Raw genomic sequence first — 24089 nt, 5'->3', positions numbered from 1 at the left:
ATGCTTAAATACAGTATGATGCAAGGAATTTGTCTCCCTGCTGGTCACAATGGTCCTGACAATGCACTCTCCAGGCACACGTATATAACCCAGTAGATTTAGGATCCAATCTAATTAAATCAACATTAGGATCAATCAAATCAATTAATCAGTTAAGCAGGGCTAACTGCAGCTGCAATGGAGGCAATTCATTTGGTTTCAGCAAGACTATGATTAAGTGCTAAATCCTAAATCTAAACACAAAGATCAATACATAAGTCTTACGTACAAGGTTTGATTTGCATGTGGGAAAATCAAAGAGTAGCTACAAATCATTTTTTTCTAATCTGCTAACAGTGCAAGAAGTATGTTGGTCTTAAAATGCAGGTCCTTGAGGAATGTGACTTTATTTATGCTCTGTAATAAAAGGAGGAACCTTGTCAGTGGAAGTCATAGATGAATGCCAAGGGTTGCTTATTAAGTGCCTACATATTCAAAAAGAAAAACAATAAAAGAATGGATGTGAGACATTGCTCAAATAGCATTGCTGCAATGGTAGCAGATCACTACAAGAAGGAAAGAGCTTTCTTGTTAAAGAGCCAATAAATAATTACACAGTTAGAATAAATACAGACAAACACACTGTGGGCTCTCACCTTTGATATTTAATCAGAGCTTATAGCAGTCTTGATTTAGTACTTGTGTTTGTGCTCTTAGGTAAACTCTCTCATGAAACCTTGTTAATGGGGCTAATAGTGACAGGTGTTCTCATTGCAGTGGATCAGAGACTTCCAATACGTAAGTTATAAGGCAAGAGAGAGTTTGTGATTTTAAGAATGTGGGCGTTTTGTGTATTCTTCCATTAAAGGAAAATTAGGACTGTTGAATTTAAGAATACATTCTATTTATTTTGTTTTGAAAGATAACATTTTATGGTTACTTTAGAAATCAACTAATCATGAACAAAATATGTGGTTCTGCATTATATGACAAATCTATACAATTTTCACTGATTCAAAATAAGAATAAAACAGAAACTCCATGATTTACTCTTCATCATAAATAATCCCACAATAAGCTGCAAGGGCTTTTACAATCCCACACTGAATTTAGAGTTTATTATTATTACGTAGATTGTTCACTGCTTTTGTTTATTTCTTGTCCAAAAAAGACTTTCACATTCTGATGAACAGTCCTTCACTCACTTTTATGTGACAAGGCTAAAAATGAGTAACTGTAAAACTAATAGGCATAACAAGAGACAAGTACCATCACGAACAGCTGAGCTGTACCCAACACTTTTATGCTTTAGATGTTACAATTTTCCAGTTACTTACCTGTTTGAGCTGCGTGATCATCTCCCGTGTGGTTGCCGTGGCGACGATAGCCTTGTTGCTCCCTGAGCTGAGCTGCAGGGACAGAGAGAGTCCAGAAACCAACTGCACCCCCAGCTCTGTCACACTCACTTTATCATCCACCACCCTGATGCTCCTCTCAGCCAGGACCAACGACGTCAGAGGGGACAGCACCTGCAACAAGTGAATCCTCATCCAAACTGCACATATATGTATACGGTATGTATATACATGATTCTGGTATGCACTGCAACTGCTGAAACCACACATATACATACACACACATATATCATGGCTCACCTGTACAGTAGTAGTGCCCACAGCACGTCCCTGCAGCACCACACCATCCTGCACCCTGGCTACATCAGGATCTGCCACTTTCAGAGAATGGCGTACAAGATTGGTCACATCCACCTGTCAATCAAAAGAGAAAAAATATATATTTTTAGTCCTGCAAAACTGCAATAATAACTGTTATATTATCATTTGACTAATTCTGGGTCTAGCTAGCTGTTGTAACTTTTGGAACATGAGACTTCCATTTACTGACCAATCTAGTTCTAGACTGAATAACCTACTCATTTCTGGTATGTCAGTTTCGGTTAGGACTGATAAATGTTTTTACCTGCCAATCAGGACCCATGAAGTACTCAACAGGCTCTACCCCAGTTAGCGGGTCAGGCAGCACCTCAGCATCAGCCTGGGCGATGAAGTGTGTACGCACCCTGAGTGCAGAGTGCTGGTACTGCAGCATGCAACCCCTGCCCTTCCTCATCTCCTCCTCTTCCTCACTGTCCCATGTCGACCTGACACACAAACGTAATCAGACACAGTAAGATGCATACAGTTCAAAAGGTATAATTTAGGAAACAAGCTTTCTTGCTTTCTTGCTGAGAGTTAGATTACAAGGATGGCATCATTCTGTGCCTGTACACTAAATATGAAGCTAAGGTTAGCTTAGCTACGGTTAGCTTAGCTTAGCATAAAGACTGGAAGCAGGGTGCAACAGTTAGTATGGTCTCTGTCCAAAGGTGACAAAATTTGCCTACCAGCACACTAATCAGCATGTTATATATTCTTTGTTTAACCATACAAAAACAAAAGTGTATAAATGAGAAGTTGTGGTTTTACAAGGAATTATTTATTGGCCAGGCATGAAACAGACCAACACATGATCCAGTTTTTTCACCTTAGGACAGATCCAAGTTATCTATCTCCCCGGCATACAGTCTTTATGCTAAATTAAGCTAAGCTAACCACCTTCTAACTGTAGCTTGAATGAATAACAGTTATTGCATGCAGTGGTGTTGGTTTTTTGTTCTGCTTTTTCACAGATATGCAGATGAATATACACTGTAAGTGTAAATTCTGTGAAATGTGAATTTTAAGGACCTGCTGCAAAATAGTTCTGGGTAGCAGTAGGTCTAAATGCATTTTCTTTTACTAAGCTTTAACCAAATGGCTAAATTATTCAGTAAAATGAGACTCATTCTAATATTATGAGTGTTGAAATCTCCTTATTTAAATTGTAAACAAACACTACAAAACATGTTAGGCTGATAAACTGTGGTATGAACCCCTAAATGTCATTTCTGTTGGCCAGCAGAGAGACAATGAACTCAAGAACAATACTGGAGACCAGCAGTGGGATTGTTGATGCTGTAGGGGCATAAAACATTTGCTGAGTGACCTTTCCTCTAAATGAATTTAAGTTAAATTAACCAGGATCCCACAGCCGGCTGGTTTGTTTGTGGGCGGTAGAGGTTAAGCTGTGAACTATCCTCAAACCCCTCAGCAATGATCATATAATTATCATAAGCAAAGCTGGTCTGCCACACGCTGCACCACAGGTGTGCTGGAGGGCTGGTGGATATGCTTTCATACCGCAGGGTGAAAGCTATTGTCGAGAGCTACAGTCCAAATAAACATCATTATTATATAGCCTCGGGTCAGAACTTAACATACGTTGGAAATGTGGCTTGAATTAAACAAGTGTGACTCAACACCACACAGCGAACTACCTGGTTCCTCCATCCTTTTGTCTAACTCATGGTTATTAATAGTGTACCGGCCTCACACCTGCAGACAATAAACTGTATGCATTTCAAGTTATATCTATATATGTGTCTTATATTTGTCTTGATTTGAAATATGAGTCTTTAAAATTACATCATTTGCAGCACCAGTGATTTGTCTAATTGCCTTTTTGTTCTTTTTCAAAATCATACTTTCCAATAACACTTGAACAGTTTTAAGTTTTTATGTAGAGTCTCTTTGCCATGGTAACTCAACATTTCTGTTAGTTCTTTGATGACCCTTGAGCCATCATGTCTTCTATGGTGTTTCCAGGCTGCTTATTAACATCAACGAATATGGTATTATAATTAGTGTTAATTAAACTCTGGCACTGTTAACTGATTGCAAGTGTAGATGCATTTCAATCTATTTTGAGACAAAAATAAAATAAAAAACTTTCACTTAAATTATACTGTTTTACAGCTTGACACCCACCCACACACACACACACACACACACACACACACACACACACACACACACACACACACACACACACACACACACACACACACACACACACACACACACACACACACACACACACACACACACACAACAAAGAAAGCAATGGGGTGAGGATGTTTCATGAATGATGAAAAGTTTTTTGTATGATGCTATCAATTCCAGTTGTTTCTCTGCAGTAACACAGGAGTGGCACAGAATATTCAGCACTTTCTTATCATGAGCCTGGCCATTACAATCACCATAAGAATTCCACATTTCTGACCTAGTATCTGTTTGTGTCTGGAGCCAAGTATTGAATGTTTGGGGAAATGAAAGCCCCAAAGAGTTTTTACCCTGGAGAAAACTAACAGACCATCAGCCATTATCATTAGTATTGAGTAAAAAATAATGACTTTACTGTAAGTATTGAGTGAAATTCCACTAACCTTTATCTTCAGGGCAACTGTGTTGCCTCTACAGTACCCTACCCACTAATGCACCAAACACAGATGTGAGGATTTTACGACTGTACATATACAATATAGAGACGGATATTAGAAATGTCTCAATAATGCTGTAATCTAGTTCAACACCACCACTAACAACAGAAGCAAAAATTACCATACAGCTGAATCCACATCTTTCTGACACTGTGTCAACAAAAACTGATTATTATAAACTTCACAAAGGCACAGTAAGATGTCTTGCATGGGTAACTCAGTGTACATGTGTTGCAGCTGATGCTTTCTCCTTCTTAATATCTCTAGAGGATCAGCTGCATAACGCAGTGATTGGTTGCTTACATATGAAAACACCACTTAAATACATCATTCACTTGACAGGAAATAACAAACTCAACAAAAACATCTAGAAGAGGAGTGTAAGTGTAGGAATCTCTTGTATACATTCTTACATTAAGCTCTTTAACCAGAGGCGTGGACTCAAACAACATGACTTTAACCTTTTGACTTGGAATTACTTGATGTCTAAAGATTCAAAATTATATAATAAAATTATATTGTAATATAGGGTGCAGCAAATTAACTCTTTAAAACTTTTTACACGAACAGATGATACCTCGGATTATCGAAGACTGTTCAAGAAAAAACATGCCGCAAGCTTAACATTCAGCACAAAAAACTTACATGGAAACGTAGCAACTTCCAAATATGTTAACATTTTCGGTTTAACAAAGACCAGTTAATGGACTAGGCTAGCACTGATGTTTTTTGGCCAGCTATACCTTAGCCTAATGTTAGCAAAGAGCTAAAAGTTATGTAGTTAATTTTGCAAAATGATATCAACGAGGCCCCATCGCAGTTAATATTGGTGTCTTTTAAAATCAATTAACAATCAATCATGTCTAATTTAGCTCTCTGTGGCAAGCAGTAACGTTAGGTACATAATTACCTGTTTAGGACTCAAAACACAAAGTTTAGGGCTTGGAATTGACTTTGGACTTGACTCCCTTCATAGAAAAGACTTGAGACTTAGAAAACAATTACTTTGTACCACCTTGGCTTTTAACTATTAAGGTTACAAATATATTGAAAACATTTTCAAGTGCCCCATTGCTTCACCTGACCCATACTGTATAATAGCACTGCACGGCGTCTCTGTTCTCAATTAACAGTTTGAAATTTCACCTCAGAAGTCAACGGTACCTCTGGCAACTAGTTGTACAGCAATGTGACTGTTTGACACAGAACTGGTCCGGCCTTACCTCCTGTTGCCTGTAGTTACAGGGACCCTCCAGCCTTTGATCTGGCTGAGCTCGGGGTCCGTCACATCAATGAGCAAGGGCAGGCGGGGTATCCATACACTCATCTCCAGCTGGGCACTCAGGAACCCGTAAGTGAAGTTGAGCATAACCCTGCTCTTTCCTCTCGTCTCCTTCCCGTTTACATACAAATAGTCACATCGCTCCGACACCTGGACAAGACAGACAAGAAAAAAAGGAGAAAGTGGAAAGGTGAATGACGGGCCCATGGGCATTGTCCTGAGTTTGAACCCGGCCCCAAAAACAGGCAGCGTTCCTTTCTTTCTGCCAGGCCAGCACTCTATAAATATCTTGATATTGGGCAAGAAAGTGATTTTAAAAAGTTCAAAATTACTTTAGAATCACTGGACTAGTTGGGACTTAACTGTCGTCTAGTGATTTGGATTTAACTTTCTCCAGACTTGCACTGGATGAGGTTTTTCCACGTAAAGCCCCATGGCAAATGAATAAGAAAGTTTTAGAAAGAACTGACAAAGAGAGGAGAGTGGGTACAGAGGCGCAAATACAAATAAGCTAAAACCACAGAGACACACACATTTAATTCATTTCCCACTACTTTCAAAGTCTGGCCAGGGAATTGCACAATGTTTATGTCATGTAAATTCACGACCGTGGTCTCTATGAAACTGCTACCGAATATAAATTAGTCCTGCCTTATGACTGTTCCTGTAGTGCTGTACTGTAGGTGGGAGCATTGAAGTCCCCACCAGTGAGAGCAATGAGGTGAGACACAGCAGTTGGTGTGTTTTATTTAAGATTGGAGGCCTATCTCCACTGCCGCCTCACTTATCTTAACAAACCAGTGGCTCCACAGAGGTAATTGGAGGGCACTAGACTGGAGACTAGAGTGTAGCACTGGAGAGGGAGGTGAAAAGGGGGAGGCGGAAAAAGCAGAGGGAGGAATGACTTCCAAGGTAAGTCAACTTGAACTTCTATGAAAATGTTGAGGGGGACCAGTCTGTGAAGACATTTTCCCATCCAAAATTTCTGATGTTTTGTGCAGCTCTCCAACTACACAGACTCTAAGTCAATGGACAAAAACTCTATACGCACTTAAATCAGCTCAGCAATGACACGATGATAAAAACAATCAAAATTAAAACGTTTTAAATTAGTTTAAAACAGTTCCCATGGGCCTATTTTAGCACTTCTTTCTTTACTCTTTTGTGGTCAGCTCTGTCTATATTCACTGTTGTTGGCCAACTGTATTTTAAAAATGCATCTTAAAACACCAATAGCAGAGCTTTTGCATGTTTTAGCACATCAAGTATAGTTTACATCAATCACAGCTACCCATTATGCAAACCATCCTGCTGCATTTAAGCTATATGAAAATCTATAAGTAGACTTGTGAAACTTACTCATGTATGTGTTCATTTTCGTCAAAGTTTGGAAATTATGCAAAAACACAGTGTGACTTTTCAAATCAATCAGCATTTTACTTTCTCGTGACAATGTATTTATAATCCTTAATTAAGAGAGACCTGTGTGCAAGATAACATATACAGTACAAGCATGGACAAAAATAAAAACAAAACAAAAAAAGCACCAATTAACATGCAAAACAAAAAAGGAAAAACAGAAATGACAGAAATGAATAGAGGCTAATAGCTGCATGAAATGACTAAATATCCAACCTCATATGTCCATTAAAAAATAAAAAGTATACATGATTTGTAATTAAAGCTGCACCAATCAACATATTAAAATATAGTTCAATGACTGCAGTGTAAAGTGACAAACACACCGTTATCACCCGACTGACTCATCTATGGAACATTTTTGCATCTTTCAGCTAGTTGGTGAACAGAGTGGAGGATTCAACAACTGTGAGCTAGATACTGCTTTAAGAATTGGTGGAGAATATTGAACTTAAATTCACCAGGTGGCTGGAAACACGACTTTAAATGAATACTAATGTTGCACTGCAGCTGCTGAGTGTGTAAATAGGCAAGTGTTTGCTTGTTCCCCATAACAAATTTATATTGTGATAATATGTCAATATGAGTTTGTTCCAGCTGCTCCCAATTGGGCATGAAAAATCAATAAATTACGCTTTAAAAAGGGCTTGAATGTGCAACCACACTAACTTTTGTCCATGCATACACAGCCAATCTTAAATATAGTACAAGGAGTTATGAAACAGTCTCAGTTTAATACTGATACCTTTATATGACCTACATAAACAAACAAGATCAGCAAGAAGATTGGCTTGAATCGGATTCCACCTGAAATCACTGATATGACGTGTTGAAAACAGTAATACTTTTGTCCACGGAGGACGCCAGAATCAACACAAAATAAAAGTAGGGACTTTAAGTTAGCTTGCAGCTAAATCGAAGAGTTTGTGTACTGTGTGTGAACTTGTCCCTAATAGAGATTCACCCTTGTGGCAGTTATTGTATAAAAGGTAAAGTTTACAGTTTTAAGCTTGAACATCATCTGGTCAGTGGCATTGCTTTAAAAGGGGTCAGTGACCGCAGAAAGCGTCAGAGACTATTCAGAGACACAATAATAACTGGATTAAGTTCCTCTACTGATACAGAAAATCATTACAAACAAACTCCCTCTTTAGCTCTTTCGCACTCTCTTGAGCTTACACACTTAAACACACTGCCAAACCCTCACAAAGCCATGGCTGCCGTGTCGTCTAATGGAAAATAATATAATTCCTTTTCTTCTCCTCCGTCTCCCTCACTCTCTCTCTCTCTCTCTCTCTCTCTCTCTCTCTCTCTCTCTCTCTCTCTCTCTCTCTCTCGCTCTCGCTCTCTCTCTCTCTGCTCTCTCCTACTGCCCCAGTAACATGGATCCATTACATGAAGGTCATATCACTGTGCTTATGGACTGAGTGGTGGGATCATGAGCTCAGTCTCTAATGCCATATGGAGAGACTGCTTTTATCCACGATACTTTGACACTCAGACACACACACACACACACACACACACACACACACACACACACACACAAACACACACACACACACACGCTCAAACTGGACCTGTTGAGTAGGATGGCAGGGTGACGGTGGATATCTTGGACACCAGAATGAGTCTTATTCTTCAATGTATCCACAGCCAGTTTAATTACTGTCAAACACTCAGCAAACTTGCTTTATATGCAAATTAGGTCAGAATAATATTCCACACTGGAATTAAATATGAGAGAAACAAAAGCTTTTAGGTTTTTTATATGTATATAAAAAAGTTACTGTATGTTTCCATCACTTTAAAACACATTTAACTGATTATGTATCATTTATGCATACTGTGAAGCGTGCATTCACAGTGACTACGGAATGGTCAAGCTGCTCAGTTTCACATTATTTTAGATTAACATGTTATGTGGCACTAATGCACTAAAGAGAAACAGAATTGAAAAGTATTGTACAGCAATGTTATACCTGCAAGATTCATCGAAGAGTTAGATAGCTGGCATAAAAGGACAGAATTTGTTTGTTTTTCACCTTATATAATTCATTTACCACACGTTCAAATAAAAAACTGTGTCATATTTATGATTTACAAATAGTTTGGGAATATTAGTTGGAATTTTAAAACAAAATCTTGATTTACTGCTGTATGAAACAAAGGATTCATGCATTTACCCAATTCTGTAAGTGCAAATACACTATAAGGTATATTCCCAGGTTGATTACAAATGCTATTTCTACCTAAATATTTCTCATGCATTTTCAATATTGTGCACACAATACAATGATTACATTTCAATTTAAGCTGAGTAGAGTTGTGGCTGTAATGGCTTACCTTGAGTACATCCTCCTCAGTAGATCTACAGCTGGTGAAGTTGGTCACATCTGTGACTGAGCCATCGACCTCCACAGCCAGCGTTTTCACAGGGACTGACACCATTTTCCCTGTCAGCATTGCAGTATTCAAGATATCAGTGTTCTGTGCAGAAAGAAGGGCAGATCAAAAGCAGGTTCTTAGTCTGGGTTGGTACAGAGCTATTCACTGCCATGTACAAAGACGCTGAGGGAAACAAAAATAGAATAGGAGATCCTTTCTCTGTGTGGTTTGAAAGTTGAAGGCTGAGAGTAGCCTAGCTTAGTTTAACTGCTGGATGTCAGATGTAAGATTTCTTTTCGAGAGATGAATGGCCGCTCTACCTACACTTCAAGTTGTACTTTCAGAAATAAGGACTTGAGTTGATCAAACATGCAGTCCTCTTCTTCTTCACCTTAGGGTTGGGTCAGTTTCTGGTTTTGCCGGTCCTGTCCAGTGTAAGAGCTTAAACCAGTGCAGTAGTGGGCAGTTGTGAAAGCCGTTGCACCCATGGGCTCTCATATTACTCTCAGGAGCAGCTAAGTCACGTGCATCAAGCAGTGGTAAAAGTCAGTATTACTGGTTCGGTCCAATATTTGGCTTATTATCGTACTTCATTCCCCAGCTGCCAAAGCAGCAGAAATAATAATTTTACCAATTAGCATGTTCAGTATTACTTCAAACTACATACAGATTTTTAAAAAATCCACCATTATCAAGTACTCTGGGTATGTACAAAACATAGGAGAATTTCTCTAACCCCCGCCCCCCAAAAAAAAAAAATAAATAACAATCTACTAGCTTGTGAAAATATATAGAAATCAGGATTTGGACACATTGCATGAGAAACTGTTTTTGAATATCCTGCTGGACAAATACATTATACAACACAATCATCACTATTTGTATGAGGACAGGGATGACAGGCAGAGGGTGTTAGCAAGACTAACAGGGATTAAAACACTTGCAGGCTCACAAACTTGATTCATTTATAATCACAGTGATGCAACACCCCACACAAACTGGACAGATGTGCTCACAGAAATAAAGCATCTCTGTGCTGATAATATACAGTACATGTCGGTCTCTAACAAACTCGCACACCTGGATGAAAATAAATCCTCTACTGTACTGTGTTATACATACAGTAGATCACCACTCAAACACCTAAACCTGATTACATTTCTAATCTTCCAACCCATTTTCCCACCTTGCCCTGTTCAATCTTTGCCAATGCTTAGCGGCAGCTTAGCTCTCATACATCCCACAAGTTGTCATCAAGCCTGATGTAGCTTTATTTTTACACTTGAACTGCTTCTTCAACATGGATTTACAACTACTTTCCAGTTCATAAGATCTCTGATAACATCTTTTTAATCTATTATAGGTAATGGCAGTGTGTATGTGTAAGAAGCTCTGGGTGATCAGTGTTTTGTTTTTTTTTCCTCTGGATGCTTGCAGACTAAAGCATCAGGCAACACTCGGCAGATGTTCCCCGGCAGCCTCGCATTCTGAACTCTGTCGGCTTGACAGCTGCTGACCGCAATTCCAAAAGGACATGTTCTAGTTCAGACTGCAACACTGACCCAAACATAAGCCACTGGATCAGGGAGAGCACAAAATCAGAAAGCAATATCAGCGCTCTGTGGTGCCGGCAGTGCCACGCTGAGAGATCCTGACGTCCAATGTTTCCACAAGCTCTGCAATAATCTGGCTTGCAGTGATCAAGTTCGGCTAAAGTAGTTCAGCTATATTTTAAATCTGATTCTTTTCTGAAAACAGTGTTATATTTACACTCTGTTGTAAGACTTGGTGTTGTTTGATCATCCAATCATTTATTTATTTATTTTTTATGTAAGGGAGATGACTTCTTCATCATGGGAAAGATATGCAAACACCACGCGGGAGGTCAGAAAATCAAACATGCAGCCTTATTTGCTGATTGTTTTAAACTTACATTTTCTCATGCAGCTGCAATGGTGTGATGGTTCACATGCGGTTGTAACAGTAATTTGTATAGGAGTATAAAACAACACACACAGCCGTCTTATGAAATAAGTCTATTCTCTCCACTGTTGCAGGAGAACAATTTTTTTTTCCTCATGTGAATCCTGTGAATGAGATAAAACATATTTGCTCCCTAATTAGTTAGTTAGTTAGTTTTAGTTTGACTCATGTTGACATCTGTATGTAATAATAATATGAATGCATCACAGATCGTAGTGTAATCACAGGCAGAGGTGATTTGAAACACTGAAATTTTGCTTTGTATGACATACTAATTTCACATGAAGTAAACACTAAATAATTGGTATAATACAGGAATAGTAAAACTATAATAGATACAATAGGTCATTTAACCTGCACCATACAGGGAATACAGTGTTTTTATCTGTAATATTTATGTAAGAAGCAAAACAATTTAAAATTAAGTCCGCATTTCAAACAGTACAGATATGAATAGGGACATTTTCCTCACCATGACCAGAGGTGCAAGCCCCACATAGTCTTTCTGAGTTGTGTAGATCCGCATAGTGCCGACATCCTTGATGTTCCCCGGCAACTCCAGGCGCCAGGAAATCGTCTGACTCTCAGTCTGCTCCAAAACATCTTTTGGCACAAAGTCCAGCTGTAAAACTTCCAGAAGACCCCTGTTTAGAGACACAATAGAAATAAATAAAACAAAATATGGTTAAAGAAATCCAAGGTGCCTTTGCTGAACAGCTGGCCCTATGGGCAAATTAACTATAACTTTCCTAAAATAATAATAATCTGTTTCGGGGTTAGGATTAGGGTTTTTCAGATGACATTAATTAATAATGTGTATTGGGGTCTCCAGGAACCACAGTTGATGGTCCTTGTATGTTATGTTGGTAGGATGAGGGTTAAGTCAATAAACTCACTCAGTAATGTCAGGTACGCCGCAAAATCTATCTATAGTTTGTTAACATTATAAGCTATCGGTCATACCAGACCAGGCTGTAGTGACAAAAGCTGTGACCATATTAGGTTTTTCAAAAATATATTATATATTATATATTATATGTTTTGGGTTGGACATTCCTAATAAAGGTTCAGTGCAGGGGTTGGAAACCTGCAGCTGGGTAGCTGCATGCAGCTCTTTGGCCCCTCTCCAGTGGATCCCTGTGGCTTTGACTAAAAGCGTCCTAATCTGGCACCTTCTCCTCAACGTTTTGCCAAACATCAATAGTGGTGGCTACTAGTCTTGAGTGTCTCTTTAGTGAGGCTAGCTATGGACTTCAAGTCCAAAAAGAAAGCAGAGAATTGAATAATGCATGAACAGATTTGTTTGCTTTCACCACCCAATGCTGCTGGCTTACCAGCACTGGCTTGTTCTACGGGCAGAAATTAACCTTATAAGGCTCAAATATGTGTTGCGACAGACAGATGTTTTTATATATAGTAAAGGTTGCTGACAGATTTATGTACCCAGTATAGCCACGATTGTGCTGTCTATTACAGGAATATTAAAAAGTAAAACTTACTTAAATGGAATTTCAAGTGTTTAATTGTGTAGAGTAATGAAACATCAAATAGCACTTAGTCTCTGCCCACATATGGTTCAAGTTTTATCATAATCACCACTAAATAAGTTCAAGTGGTGGTGTTCATTTGGAGGGTAATACTGGTGAGGATATTGTTAGCTCAATATCTAAAGTTAAATTAGTGTAATGTTAGGGAATACTGAATTAGTTAGCAGTGAAATAAGTATAGACAAATAGACAGGCAGGTGTCATTTCAATCAGTTAAACATCCAACTGAAGTCTAATGTTGTCCTGTTTGCCCATATTTGTTATTAAACCTCTGGAAACTGTCATATTTGTCTTTTTTTTTATAAAACACTGTCTGGTGTCAAGAGACAAAGATGCTTCAACGTGAAAAGAGCAGAGATGAGCTGTGTACTCCTGTGTTCCTCCGAGACACTGCCTATGAACATAAAAAAGATAGAAATTACTCTGAAATTTGTGAAAAAAAAGTTTGAGTTTTAACCGAAAGTGAACGCAATACACAAGAGGTCTCATTTCCATCAGCAGATGGAAGAATAAGGTGAGAGTGTGGAGGGAAGATTAAGTGAGCTGGCAGAGACTTGAGCCAAGTATTCTGGTCAAAGGATTGTCAAAGAAATGGCATGTGATGTTATTTGATGCTGGAGAGAGTGTGTAGGCATACCTGCCAGAAGGAACAGATCAAAGGGAAAATATAGCAGAATGTGAATGGAGCTGTGGCACTTTGAAGTGGAGCAAAACTTTGCATAAAGCAAAACAATGAACCTCTACAGTGCATAGCTAAAACTCACATTTGAAATAGTCACAAATAAAATAAAATAAAAGCCTCAAGGAGACATGCAAACATACTCTATACACCCATATAAACATATAAATATATTCCATCTCTGTAAAAAGGAACTCAAGGACTGATCACTGTACAGGAAATACAGTACAATGAGTCGAATGTAGAGTACCATAAATGAAAAGCAAGAGGTTGTTACGAGGTTATGTGAGGCATTCTGAGGCACTAATGAAAAGATGCATGAAAAAAAGGCAAAACACACTTTTCTCCTTTTTTTTCTTTTTTGCTTGTGTGCATCCATAAGCTTTAGATTGTGTGGTTAAAGATTAAAAGTACAGACCACAGATATTATTAAATCCCCAAAAAACATAATCAAGTATTCTGCAGCTCCAGGCAGTAGACTTGCAATTCAAGCTGAGTTCAATTAGGGTCTTTTTTTTTTTGTTCGGCTTATGAAAACCATTCTAGAGCAAATCTGTTTCCTATGTTTCCCACATCAGAAGGTGAGATTCTACCGACCTTTGTAAAGCTGTTCAAAGAGGGTCAGCGATATTGCGTTGAAGCTCCATAAAGAGAAACTTTTGCTGAGTCATTTCACTGACAATCTCACAAAAAGACCTGGCAAGCAGAAAATTGAATAATTTTCATCAAACCACAACAAAGGTGGTGCCGGGAGCGCTGTACAGTATGAGATGTTACTAAACCAACCTAGCAATTATCAACATTACCCTTCCATTACAAATGAATAGGATTCAGTGAGGAACAAAGAAGACGAGGATATCAAAGAAATTAAGCAGACATTTTAATAGGAAAAAGCTCATTTTGCATGCTTTCAGGTATATTTGCCCCATATGAGAGGTTTTCTGGCAGAACATGTGGTTAACATTGTGAAAGCTTTCATTTTAACTCAAGTAAAATTATTGTCCTAAACCTACCCAAAGTGTGACTGAAAACTGAAGATGATTTAAAAAGAAATTATAAGTCAACTAAGTCTAAAATATTGTCTCACAAGGAGTTGAACCCAAACCTCCCGGGTATAGATGCTGTGTTTATCCCATTCATCCACCACTACCCTCTGCCTAAATTTGGTGCTATTCATACTATGTATATAGGCTTCCTGTGTGTCACCTGATGAGCATGGGCACCTGGCCAAACCCAGCACCTGAAGGGTATGCAGGGCATATCTGGGCATAAAAAGCAGCAGTGGGATTCATAAATTATGCGACAGAGCCAAGCTAGCTGTTTCCCCACGTTTCCAGTTTTTATGCTAAGCTATATATAACCACATGAACGAGAGAGTGACAACAATCTTCTCATCTTACTCTCAGCAAGGAAGCAGATAAGTATATTTCACAAAATGTCAAAACTATTTCTTGTTCTAACTATCTATCAATCAATCTACTTAATTTCTTTGACATGATCCTCGTCTTCCTCTGTCTCAGACAGATTTTAAACAGACTTAAATGACTCACACTGAAAATACTTTAAGAGGCATCATGAGAGAAGGGGTTAATGCCCCTATTCCTGAAAATCCATCTATTAGGGGGGACTTTAAACCCCTGGACATATCATCACTTCAAAGCACAGTGGTGGGAGTAAATGTGTGTGTGTGCTTGCATGTGTTGTCTGTGTGTGCGAGCTCAGTACAAGGGACACAACTTGGAATATCTTTCCTTCCTAATCTTCCCTTCTGAACGTGCAAGCGCTTAAGCCTGGATAACGTAGCCGTGATTATGGATGATTACGGATAAGTGGGTCGGACGGACGGCGGGTGGTGTGGGGTCGGTGTGGGCGGGAGGTTGCTGGGCAGAGGTGGCTGTTGTGTGCCACCATCAGCAGCATCGGGCAAAACTACTGTAATCAACTGCTGTGTAGTAAATAAATCATGCAGGGAAAGTGTTATGAAATTAATATTCATTTATTATTATTATTATGAAGTCAATACAAGTAGAACTTAAACAGCACTTTGATTTATTTACTTCTAAGGTTTAAAGGTTTCATTTCCAATTTAGTTTAGTGACGTCAATGCAGTTTGGAAAATAACGTGTCTCATTCTTTGTAAAGTAATCATTGTAATAACTATTATTTTTAAGAAAATATAAAGAAAATAATAAGTTGAGCTGATTTGTATTAAATCAAACTAAGTTGATTCTTCCTTAACTGCGAACAGGAAGCCCAAATTATCCATCTTTTGTTTGTAACCACTGCAGAGCACTGTCTGTCTCCGGCGCATCCTAATGAAAACTAAGCATAGCCTGGGATTTACAATGTTCTTAATCCTGCAGTATCATTGCAATATTCTGGAGTTGTCAGAAACTGTGCTGACTTTAGAAACGACTGATAGACATCAAGTGTTTTTAGAGGCAGTCAGTCAGTCTTAATAGGTCCAGTTTGTAACATTTAGGTTATTGTCTATTGGCAGAAATTGATTATAACATTCATATGTATGTTTACTGCCATGTTTCCAAAAAAGCCCCAAAGTTTCTCCTGCACACTTGGAAGGCTGAGCTGTATTTGAATGATTGCAATCTGCAACTTCATTGTTAGAAAGCCACTTTATCCTTCACACTGGTCCTTTAAGTTCAGAACTCCTGCATAAAATAGGATCTGCAAGCCCCAGAGTGGGTATACATTTTTATTCTAATACTGATTTTCTTAGATACACATGAGCAAATCTACAACATGAAAACTGATGCAGTAAACACATTTGTTTACACAGACAGAAACACTGTGTACAGTGCACTTACAGTCAAGGCCGCAAATGATTATTTTACTTCAGAGAAAAATAAATCATTTTCAATTTGTCCATGCTCTGCAGAGCAAATGTAACATTGTTTTTTATCATGATAACGGATTGCTTTTCCTTATAGCAGCAGCAGGAGTTATTGAAATCTCAGAAAATAAAGGCAATAAGAGACCGTAAGAAGTGATAAAAGCTTATGATTGTTTTGTATTAATGGTAGAGAAAGTACATTTGAAAAGGGCTGGTTGAAACACACAAACCTCTAACACTGTGCACATGTACTGCATGTGCAGTGGACTGACCTCTTTGCAGTGACAGCAACCTTCCTCTGACAGACAACAGAGACAGTGTTGGGAGTCGCTCCTCTGCCAGGCTCCACCACGATGTCCCACAGCGCCGAGTCACTGGGTCGCGCTGCACTGAATGTCAGGCCTGTTTTTACTGTTGCCCTGCAGAAAAGACACATACATAATCCAGTTAGTGAAAAGCATGAGTTTTACTTTTCCAACTGCCATACTGTTTGGGAAATATCCCATGAGTTAACTCAGGTTTGATATGAGCTGTATAAAGTAAAAGACTAAATAAAACTTCATATGCTGTACTCAGTTTTAATTCCTGTTTACGTGTTTCTGAATCTTTTAATACCAACAAAGGTTTTATTACCACAAGCACATGCGGAGAAGTGTGAATCAGTTAATCAGATATCAGACACACACATCACTCTGCTGGGAGAGCTATAATGCTTATTATAATAATCAGAATGTGAATGAACCAGACAGTCCTGGAAGTCCAACAATCCCCAAGCCTTTGTTTTTTAAGGCAGATGTCCCTCTGCTAAATTGTTACGTCAAATATCACTGGACAGGGTCAGAGAGCAGCTATTTGAGTCACAGGCTAAAAAAAGTGATACAAGGGACATGAATCGCTTCTAATCCACGTTTAAAAAGCAATGATTCACTAATCTGCACTCACACAGACACCTAGCTAGGGGTGGGAGTCTTGTGTGTTTCCTAAACAGGCCAATTTCCTCATGGCAAGGATTCAACGAGGCGCTGGAAACGCTCCAGAGGGAATTCAGCCCCAGCTTACTCAAGAGCATCACTCAGCTCCTGCAGTTTTATCAGCAGGATATTCACGCTGAGAATAATCTGAAAAACCTCAACCTCAATAAGGTGCGGTATTAGGTCTGCAAACTGTGAACACTGCTGGATTGAAGTCACCAAAACAATCTTGAGATGATGCGTGACGCCCATCACAACGGGTGGACTGGCCAGTGTCAGTGCATGTAAGTAGCATGTTTTTGCTGTGGTTTTCTGTCCTATTTTTTTTTGGTTCACATCTGCATGAAAGGACGCTTATTGTCCGAAAAAGCAAAACGTAACACATTCACAATACCATTAAACTTCCATCATCTGTCTCATCTGATGATACCTGCAAGGACAGATCTACACTGTCATTGTGTTCACCACTAACACCGCAAACAAACGGAAGATTTATTAGAAGTGTCAGTTTTCTACTTTCTAGTAACCCACTGTGTCTGATAGTGATAGATTTAATCTATATACCACTTACCCAAAAACAAAGGCTCAGACTGCTCGTGGATTGGAATAATACACTTGGAAATCATTGCAGAAGCGCTTCTTTTTTTTTTTTACACATTTGCTGCCCAGTAATGGTTTAGAGTGGCAACGTACTATTTTACAGTAAACAAGCTGTCTCTATTTCTGTTTTAATAACACTTAGTTTGTCATTTCACAAACAAAACAGTCTTCAAATAGCCAAAGAACATTAAAACTGACAGATGGAAAGCAGCACACATACAAAATCTATTCATGCTAGAATAAAGGTCAGTATGCATGCACTCACACACACACACCTATATACACACACACAAATACTGATTTGTAATCAAACGGCAACCAGACTAATCAATAACCATTGAGACAGGGTCAAGGGCAGAGTTGCTTGGCAGATAAAATACAGTATGCAAGCATTCACACACACACACCCCCCCACACACACACACACACAACACACACACACACACACACCCCACACACACACACACACACACACACACACTTTGAAATGGACAAGCTGACAACTCAACAAATGCTGGATAAATACATACTTGTGCAGACATTATTATAATTTTCTGGATCAAAACCTTGTAGCCAAAGGCAGAGTCTCCATATTACATTTCCATTTAAAATTTGAATTAAAGTTTCAAATACAACAAACATTGGTTCAATTACACAGATGAACGAGGGAGATCAAGAAAACAAGTCAAAAACAGAGACTTTGTTTTGTAAAATGTTAAATCTATTTTTTTCTTAAATGTTACATTTTCTGATTTCTTTTATTAAAATGATCATCATCCTATTACGTTTCAATTAAGGACAATTCTAACATAATAAATATTTAAATATTAGTTCTATTTTTTGGGATATGACAATTTAACCAAAATACCTACATCCATTATCTCATTTTCTTGCTTCCTGACCCGCTGAGCATCACAGTTCACAGCGGCACCTGATGAGCATCCCTCCCAGGAGGTACAAACCACTTCAGCTGGCTCCTGTTGTGTGTCGAGGAGCAGTAACTCAATGCCAGGATCTTCCTGGATCACTGAGTTTCTCACCGACAAGCAGACACAAGCCTCCCTGCAGTGAAACCTCATTTTGGGCACTTCTACCCTCGCTCTTTGTCTTTGTCAGTCACTACCCACAGTTCATGACCACAGGTGGGGGACAGGATGGATATCGATCTGTGAACTTAACAACTCTTCACTGCTGTTTTACCAAAGTCAGTCAATCTATTTGTTTAAAAATGTGAAAAGCTGAAGAGCTCCCAACTCTGTAGTTTGCCTGTTATTTTAACCGGTCACCAAGCTTTAAATATTCTGTTGATACTTCAACACGGTATATTCTTACTTTTTGATGATGAATTGTTCTTTTTTAACTAAATGCAAATGCACAAAATGTTTGATTTTCAATCTGATGAAATGTCTGTAATTCCATGTGATGACGATTTAAAAAATAGAATTTTAATAACAAATATCCTGTTTACAAGCTGCCTGTGTGCTTAACAGGTGGGTATGATGCCCTTGCAAACACACACACACACACACACACACACACACACACACACACAGACACAGACACAGACACACACACACACACACACACACACACACACACACACACACACACACAAATGTACATGGTTAATCCTGGCAGTCAGCTCAGATCATCTCTAGCCCCAAAGGGTTAACCTCTTGATTCATTTTCAATCAGGACCACAGATTATCTGGCCTAACTCTGCTGGAGTGGACTCAATCTTGGGCCAAAGAGTGAAGTAGAGCAGGGATTTCTCTCAGGAGGAATCAATCACTTTGCCAAGCTCCTCAGAGCTAGCCTTCACTTGGACTTAACTGCTGGACTTGGTCCCCTCTTCTTGTCCAATCTCATTCTGGATGTGGCAGTAGGTCAGAAATACACGGACTGAAATCACTGACCTGACTGGAGGAACTTCAGTAGCACGGTCAGTGAGTCAAAGTTTAGGGAATTTCAGGTGGAGAGGCTGTAAATCTTTCCAAATAGTCAAAACAACAGCAGATGTTAAAGGGTCAGCGTCTCTCTACCAAATCTTATTCACGTAATGTCAACAATGCTAGCAGAGCTACATTCAGGTCACTGAGTTTGTGTGTTTGCGTGTGCGCAGGCATGTTTGTGTTTGTGGATGTTAAGTCTGATATTGGAGAAGAGCACTGAGACAGAGCCACAGGTTTAACTACTGTATGTGCCCTATGGATTAATACACATATCTTAACATTGCTCTCCATTTGCCCGCATCCCGCTGCAGATTACCTCAGGGTCGGTATGTTGTTTGCAGCATGATATCACTAAATCATGGATTAGAGAGAAATTTGTCTTGCATTTCAAACAAAACCATTAAGCCGAGTAAAGACTGGAAACGCAAAACTCACTGCGATGGCTTTACACTTTACTGATCTGCAGCCTTCTGATAAAAACAATTTTACTCCACTCAGTGATGTGCATCAAAAGGCAGCAAGTCGAAACTTTGAAACAGATTGAACTGTGTTTCTGTGTGACAGGGCTGCTTTTATATTAAGTTCACTTTTACCCAAAGGAGTCAGAAAGATTTTAGTTATTTGTTTTCCTGCTCCATTAAATACATGCATTATTTATGAAGTCCAATACCCATAGAACCTTGTTGAAATGTTAGTGGGATGTTGAGATATGAAACCTGGTGAATCATTTGCCAATTATTTCCCTGTTTATGGAAGAGTGCTCTCAATAACTCTCCCACTAACTGAGAAGTTGCAGTAGACAGGATATAACATGTCAGTAATTTATGAAGCCAGTGAAACTGGCAGACAACACAAGTCATGTTGGCGCTCAAGCATTTTACTGAATGGCCTTGGTGGCGAGCCCCATCAGTATTCAAGTGCCTTAAGTAACCATTTAAATGCATGGAGCTTATCCTTCATGAAGATGCTCAAATATACTGTACATCACAATGATTCAACTTGGTTTCAGTCTTTTTTTCTGCTTCAGATGTTTCAGTGACAATTAAATTTTATGTGACTCCTTAACTCTTGTCCTCTGCAAACTCAGCAACATAGCTGAGTAATTATGCTTTCTGGGAATTACTTTTTAAGCTAAACTAAACTAAATTTTGCAGGGCCGACATATGATGTTGGCATAGCAGTATGAATATGATTCAGTATAATATTAGTTTATCCTTTACCAAAACACCAGATACAGTATATGGCAATGACATCTGTTTACTGCTTACAGACTAGCTAAATAACTATCCAGCATCACCACTACGCATGCAAAGCAACCAGCAGAATGAATTTAAAGTGAGTCATACCTCTATAGGATAATAAACAAATGTTAACAACGTTTAATATGGCAACAAATCCGAACTGTAGACACAAGAGTTGAGACTTAAAACACAAAAATGAGAACCAGAGACTCAGCTTCAGTTGACTACTGTGAGACTTGACTCACGTGTAAGATGTAATATGATACAAATATTTAATGTTTCTACGTTGAAATGATTTGGTCTCAGTTATGTGACAAACACTAAACACAACTTGTTTCAATGCCATGTTTAAGTGTTAAAAACATCTTGACTTGATTACTCAAGAAGACTTGTGACTTGGCTTGGACTTTGTGTTGACATAACTCAAAAGACTAAACACAAACACGCCAGTGTAAAATGTAACACCACAGGATATGTCCGTATACAAACTGCGCACCACAGAAAATTAGTTTAAATTCCTAAAGAGTAATGAACAAGTACTAGAAACGTAAATATTCTATACACTGCATGTCTACAAAGAACCAAAGGATTTTGTAATGTGATGTTCCCCATAGTTCAGCATGTGGGAAAATATGCTTATTCGATTTCCTTTCTTGAGTTAGATGAAAAAACTGATGACACTTTCCTGTCTGTCTGGTAAATATGAAGCTACACAGCCAGCAGCCAGTTATCTTAGCTTAGCATGAACTGGAAATACTGGGAAGAGAGAAATACAGCTGGCCTGGCTCTCTCTGGAGTCAACAAATCCGCCTATCAGCAACTCCAAAGCTCACTAATTAACACATTATATCTTGTTTGTGAAATCAATACAAAAACTTGCATAAAAAATAGTTTTATGGTTTTATGGATTATGTGCCAGACTATTTCTTGGTCTTGAAAATTGTCATCCCCATGAGGCTCAGCAAAGACTTCTAAAAGTCACTGCTCAAGGCCAAGAAACAGACCAGCCCAAAAACCCCAACAACTTATCTAACTCAGCAAGAAAGCGAATAAGCATATGTTCCAAAATATCAAAACATTCTTTTAAGAGCTTATAAAGTAAAAAAGAAGAAGCTGTCTCACCTGAGAGTGAAATTTTCCAGGGTAGATGTGCTAGCCAGGAAGACATAGAAAGTTGCAACATCTGTGGTCTTCAGGGGCTTTGAAGAGGTCTGAATCACCACAGCGCCTCCCAGCCTCAGTCGAAGAAAGGTGGGGTTCCCCGGTGGAGTTCGGAGCAGATTCACACTTCCTACCCGCCTCATCGGTGTCCCTGATCCCGCAGCATCCCTTCCTCTTCCCACTCCTACACGTTGCAGGCTATCCTGTGGGGTACATTGACCTGTCTGATCCCTCCGACTCTGGAAGTAGACCTCCACAAGGTTCCCCTGGATCCCCTTAATTCCTTCTGTTCTTCCTGCTTCCCTGCTAGAGCTGCCCGATCGACTGGCAGAGCTGAACCAGACGGGTTCTGGCTTCAGCTGTGCCACACAGAATCCACCTGGAGACACCAGGCATGCCCCACGAACTTCCCTCATCTCCCAGAAGGCGTAGGCCGTCACACAGTGAGCTCCATCCTTTGCCTTGGCTCCAGCGCTTTTCCTCTCATTATCTTCTCCAGACCCCATCCTTGCTTGCCCAACAGTGATGTCACTGTCTGTGGGCATGTGGAAGAGGATTTTGACAATAGGGGCTGAGGAACGAACCTGGCGGACCAAAATGACTGGTAGGATCGTGGGGCCACTGAGGAGCTGGTCTGGAGGTATCGGGGCATCTACAGTCAGGGGGCCGTATGAAGCGTTGACAGCTGGTTGGAGGAGCCCAGCGCCTGGACCAGTGATGAGAAACGTTTGAGTCTGAGCCTTCAGGCGGGTGTTCCCTGATGGCTCTGGACTGTCCTGCCTCAGAAACAAGTGATCCACATTGAGGACTTGAAAGTTGACGGTGGGATAAACTGGAGATGGGGTGGAAGATGTCCCAAGGTCTTCAGCAACCTTCTGACTTTCAGCAACTGAGAGGGGAGAATTTACAAAGAGAGATTAGTGCAATAACTACTCTATCGCTGCTTAAACTCAACATTTCAGTGTTTCAACAGTTTCCACTTACAAAATCAGCCAGTTACTTTAATTGAGAACATTTGATGAGCATGGCAGGAAGGTATAATGTTGACAAAGGGATCACAACTGGAGGGACAAAGCAAGAGGTCGAGGACGGGGGGTGAGTTGGGTGCTACAGGGAAAAATTAGTTGGTCATCTCAAGGAACCAAGGGTGGTGTGACTTCCCCATGTAGTTCCTGCACTGCAAAAGAGGAAAGGAAAGGAAAACACCCAAGGTGTTTGTGGTGGAGAGTTTTAGGAATTGAGACAAACAGGAAAGAGAGGAGTTAGGTACACAAATAGGCTGAAACAATTTAAGGCTTGGCCTTTGATAGTAAGTAGTTAATTGCTGCAACTTTTAGAACCATGATAACTGCTGTGTAACAAAGAACATAAAGTGACTTTTTAACAGCTTTATGCTGAGCACATTTTCATTCACAGTCTTCCAAGCAACTTCAAACCCAGGCAATTCCTGCCTCGAATAACTAAAGAAACTACTCACATGACCCACAGAAAAAACACTGTGAAAACAGTGTCATGGAAAAATACCATATAGTGTCCCTATTGAATACCATGTAACCAGGTGGTGACATGGTAAATCCACAGGTTGCTGGTTAAATGTTGAGCCAAAGGAAACTTGCTAAATGGCTCTATGTCTGGAAGCGAAAACACATTATATTTGT

General features: G+C 39.4%; 1 protein-coding gene across 1 annotated transcript in view; it reads right to left on the bottom strand.

Moving 5' to 3' along the window:
- LOC127370544 (transmembrane protein 132D-like) overlaps nt 1-24089 on the bottom strand; it is a 35616-nt gene that overhangs the window by 7160 nt on the left and 4367 nt on the right. The window contains exons 2-9 of the mRNA XM_051412699.1: nt 22393-23320; nt 16779-16925; nt 11902-12073; nt 9405-9548; nt 5581-5789; nt 1960-2140; nt 1635-1748; nt 1317-1508 (exon numbers count right to left, since the gene is read on the bottom strand). Coding sequence (XP_051268659.1) covers nt 1317-1508; nt 1635-1748; nt 1960-2140; nt 5581-5789; nt 9405-9548; nt 11902-12073; nt 16779-16925; nt 22393-23320 — 2087 coding nt within the window. The remainder of the gene's footprint in view (nt 1-1316; nt 1509-1634; nt 1749-1959; nt 2141-5580; nt 5790-9404; nt 9549-11901; nt 12074-16778; nt 16926-22392; nt 23321-24089) is intronic.

Source organism: Dicentrarchus labrax, unplaced genomic scaffold (assembly GCF_905237075.1).
Source record: "Dicentrarchus labrax unplaced genomic scaffold, dlabrax2021, whole genome shotgun sequence".
Lineage (NCBI taxonomy): Eukaryota > Metazoa > Chordata > Actinopteri > Moronidae > Dicentrarchus > Dicentrarchus labrax.
The sequence above is the reverse complement of the archived record's forward strand: the minus strand, read 5'-3'. Positions and strand labels throughout refer to the sequence as shown.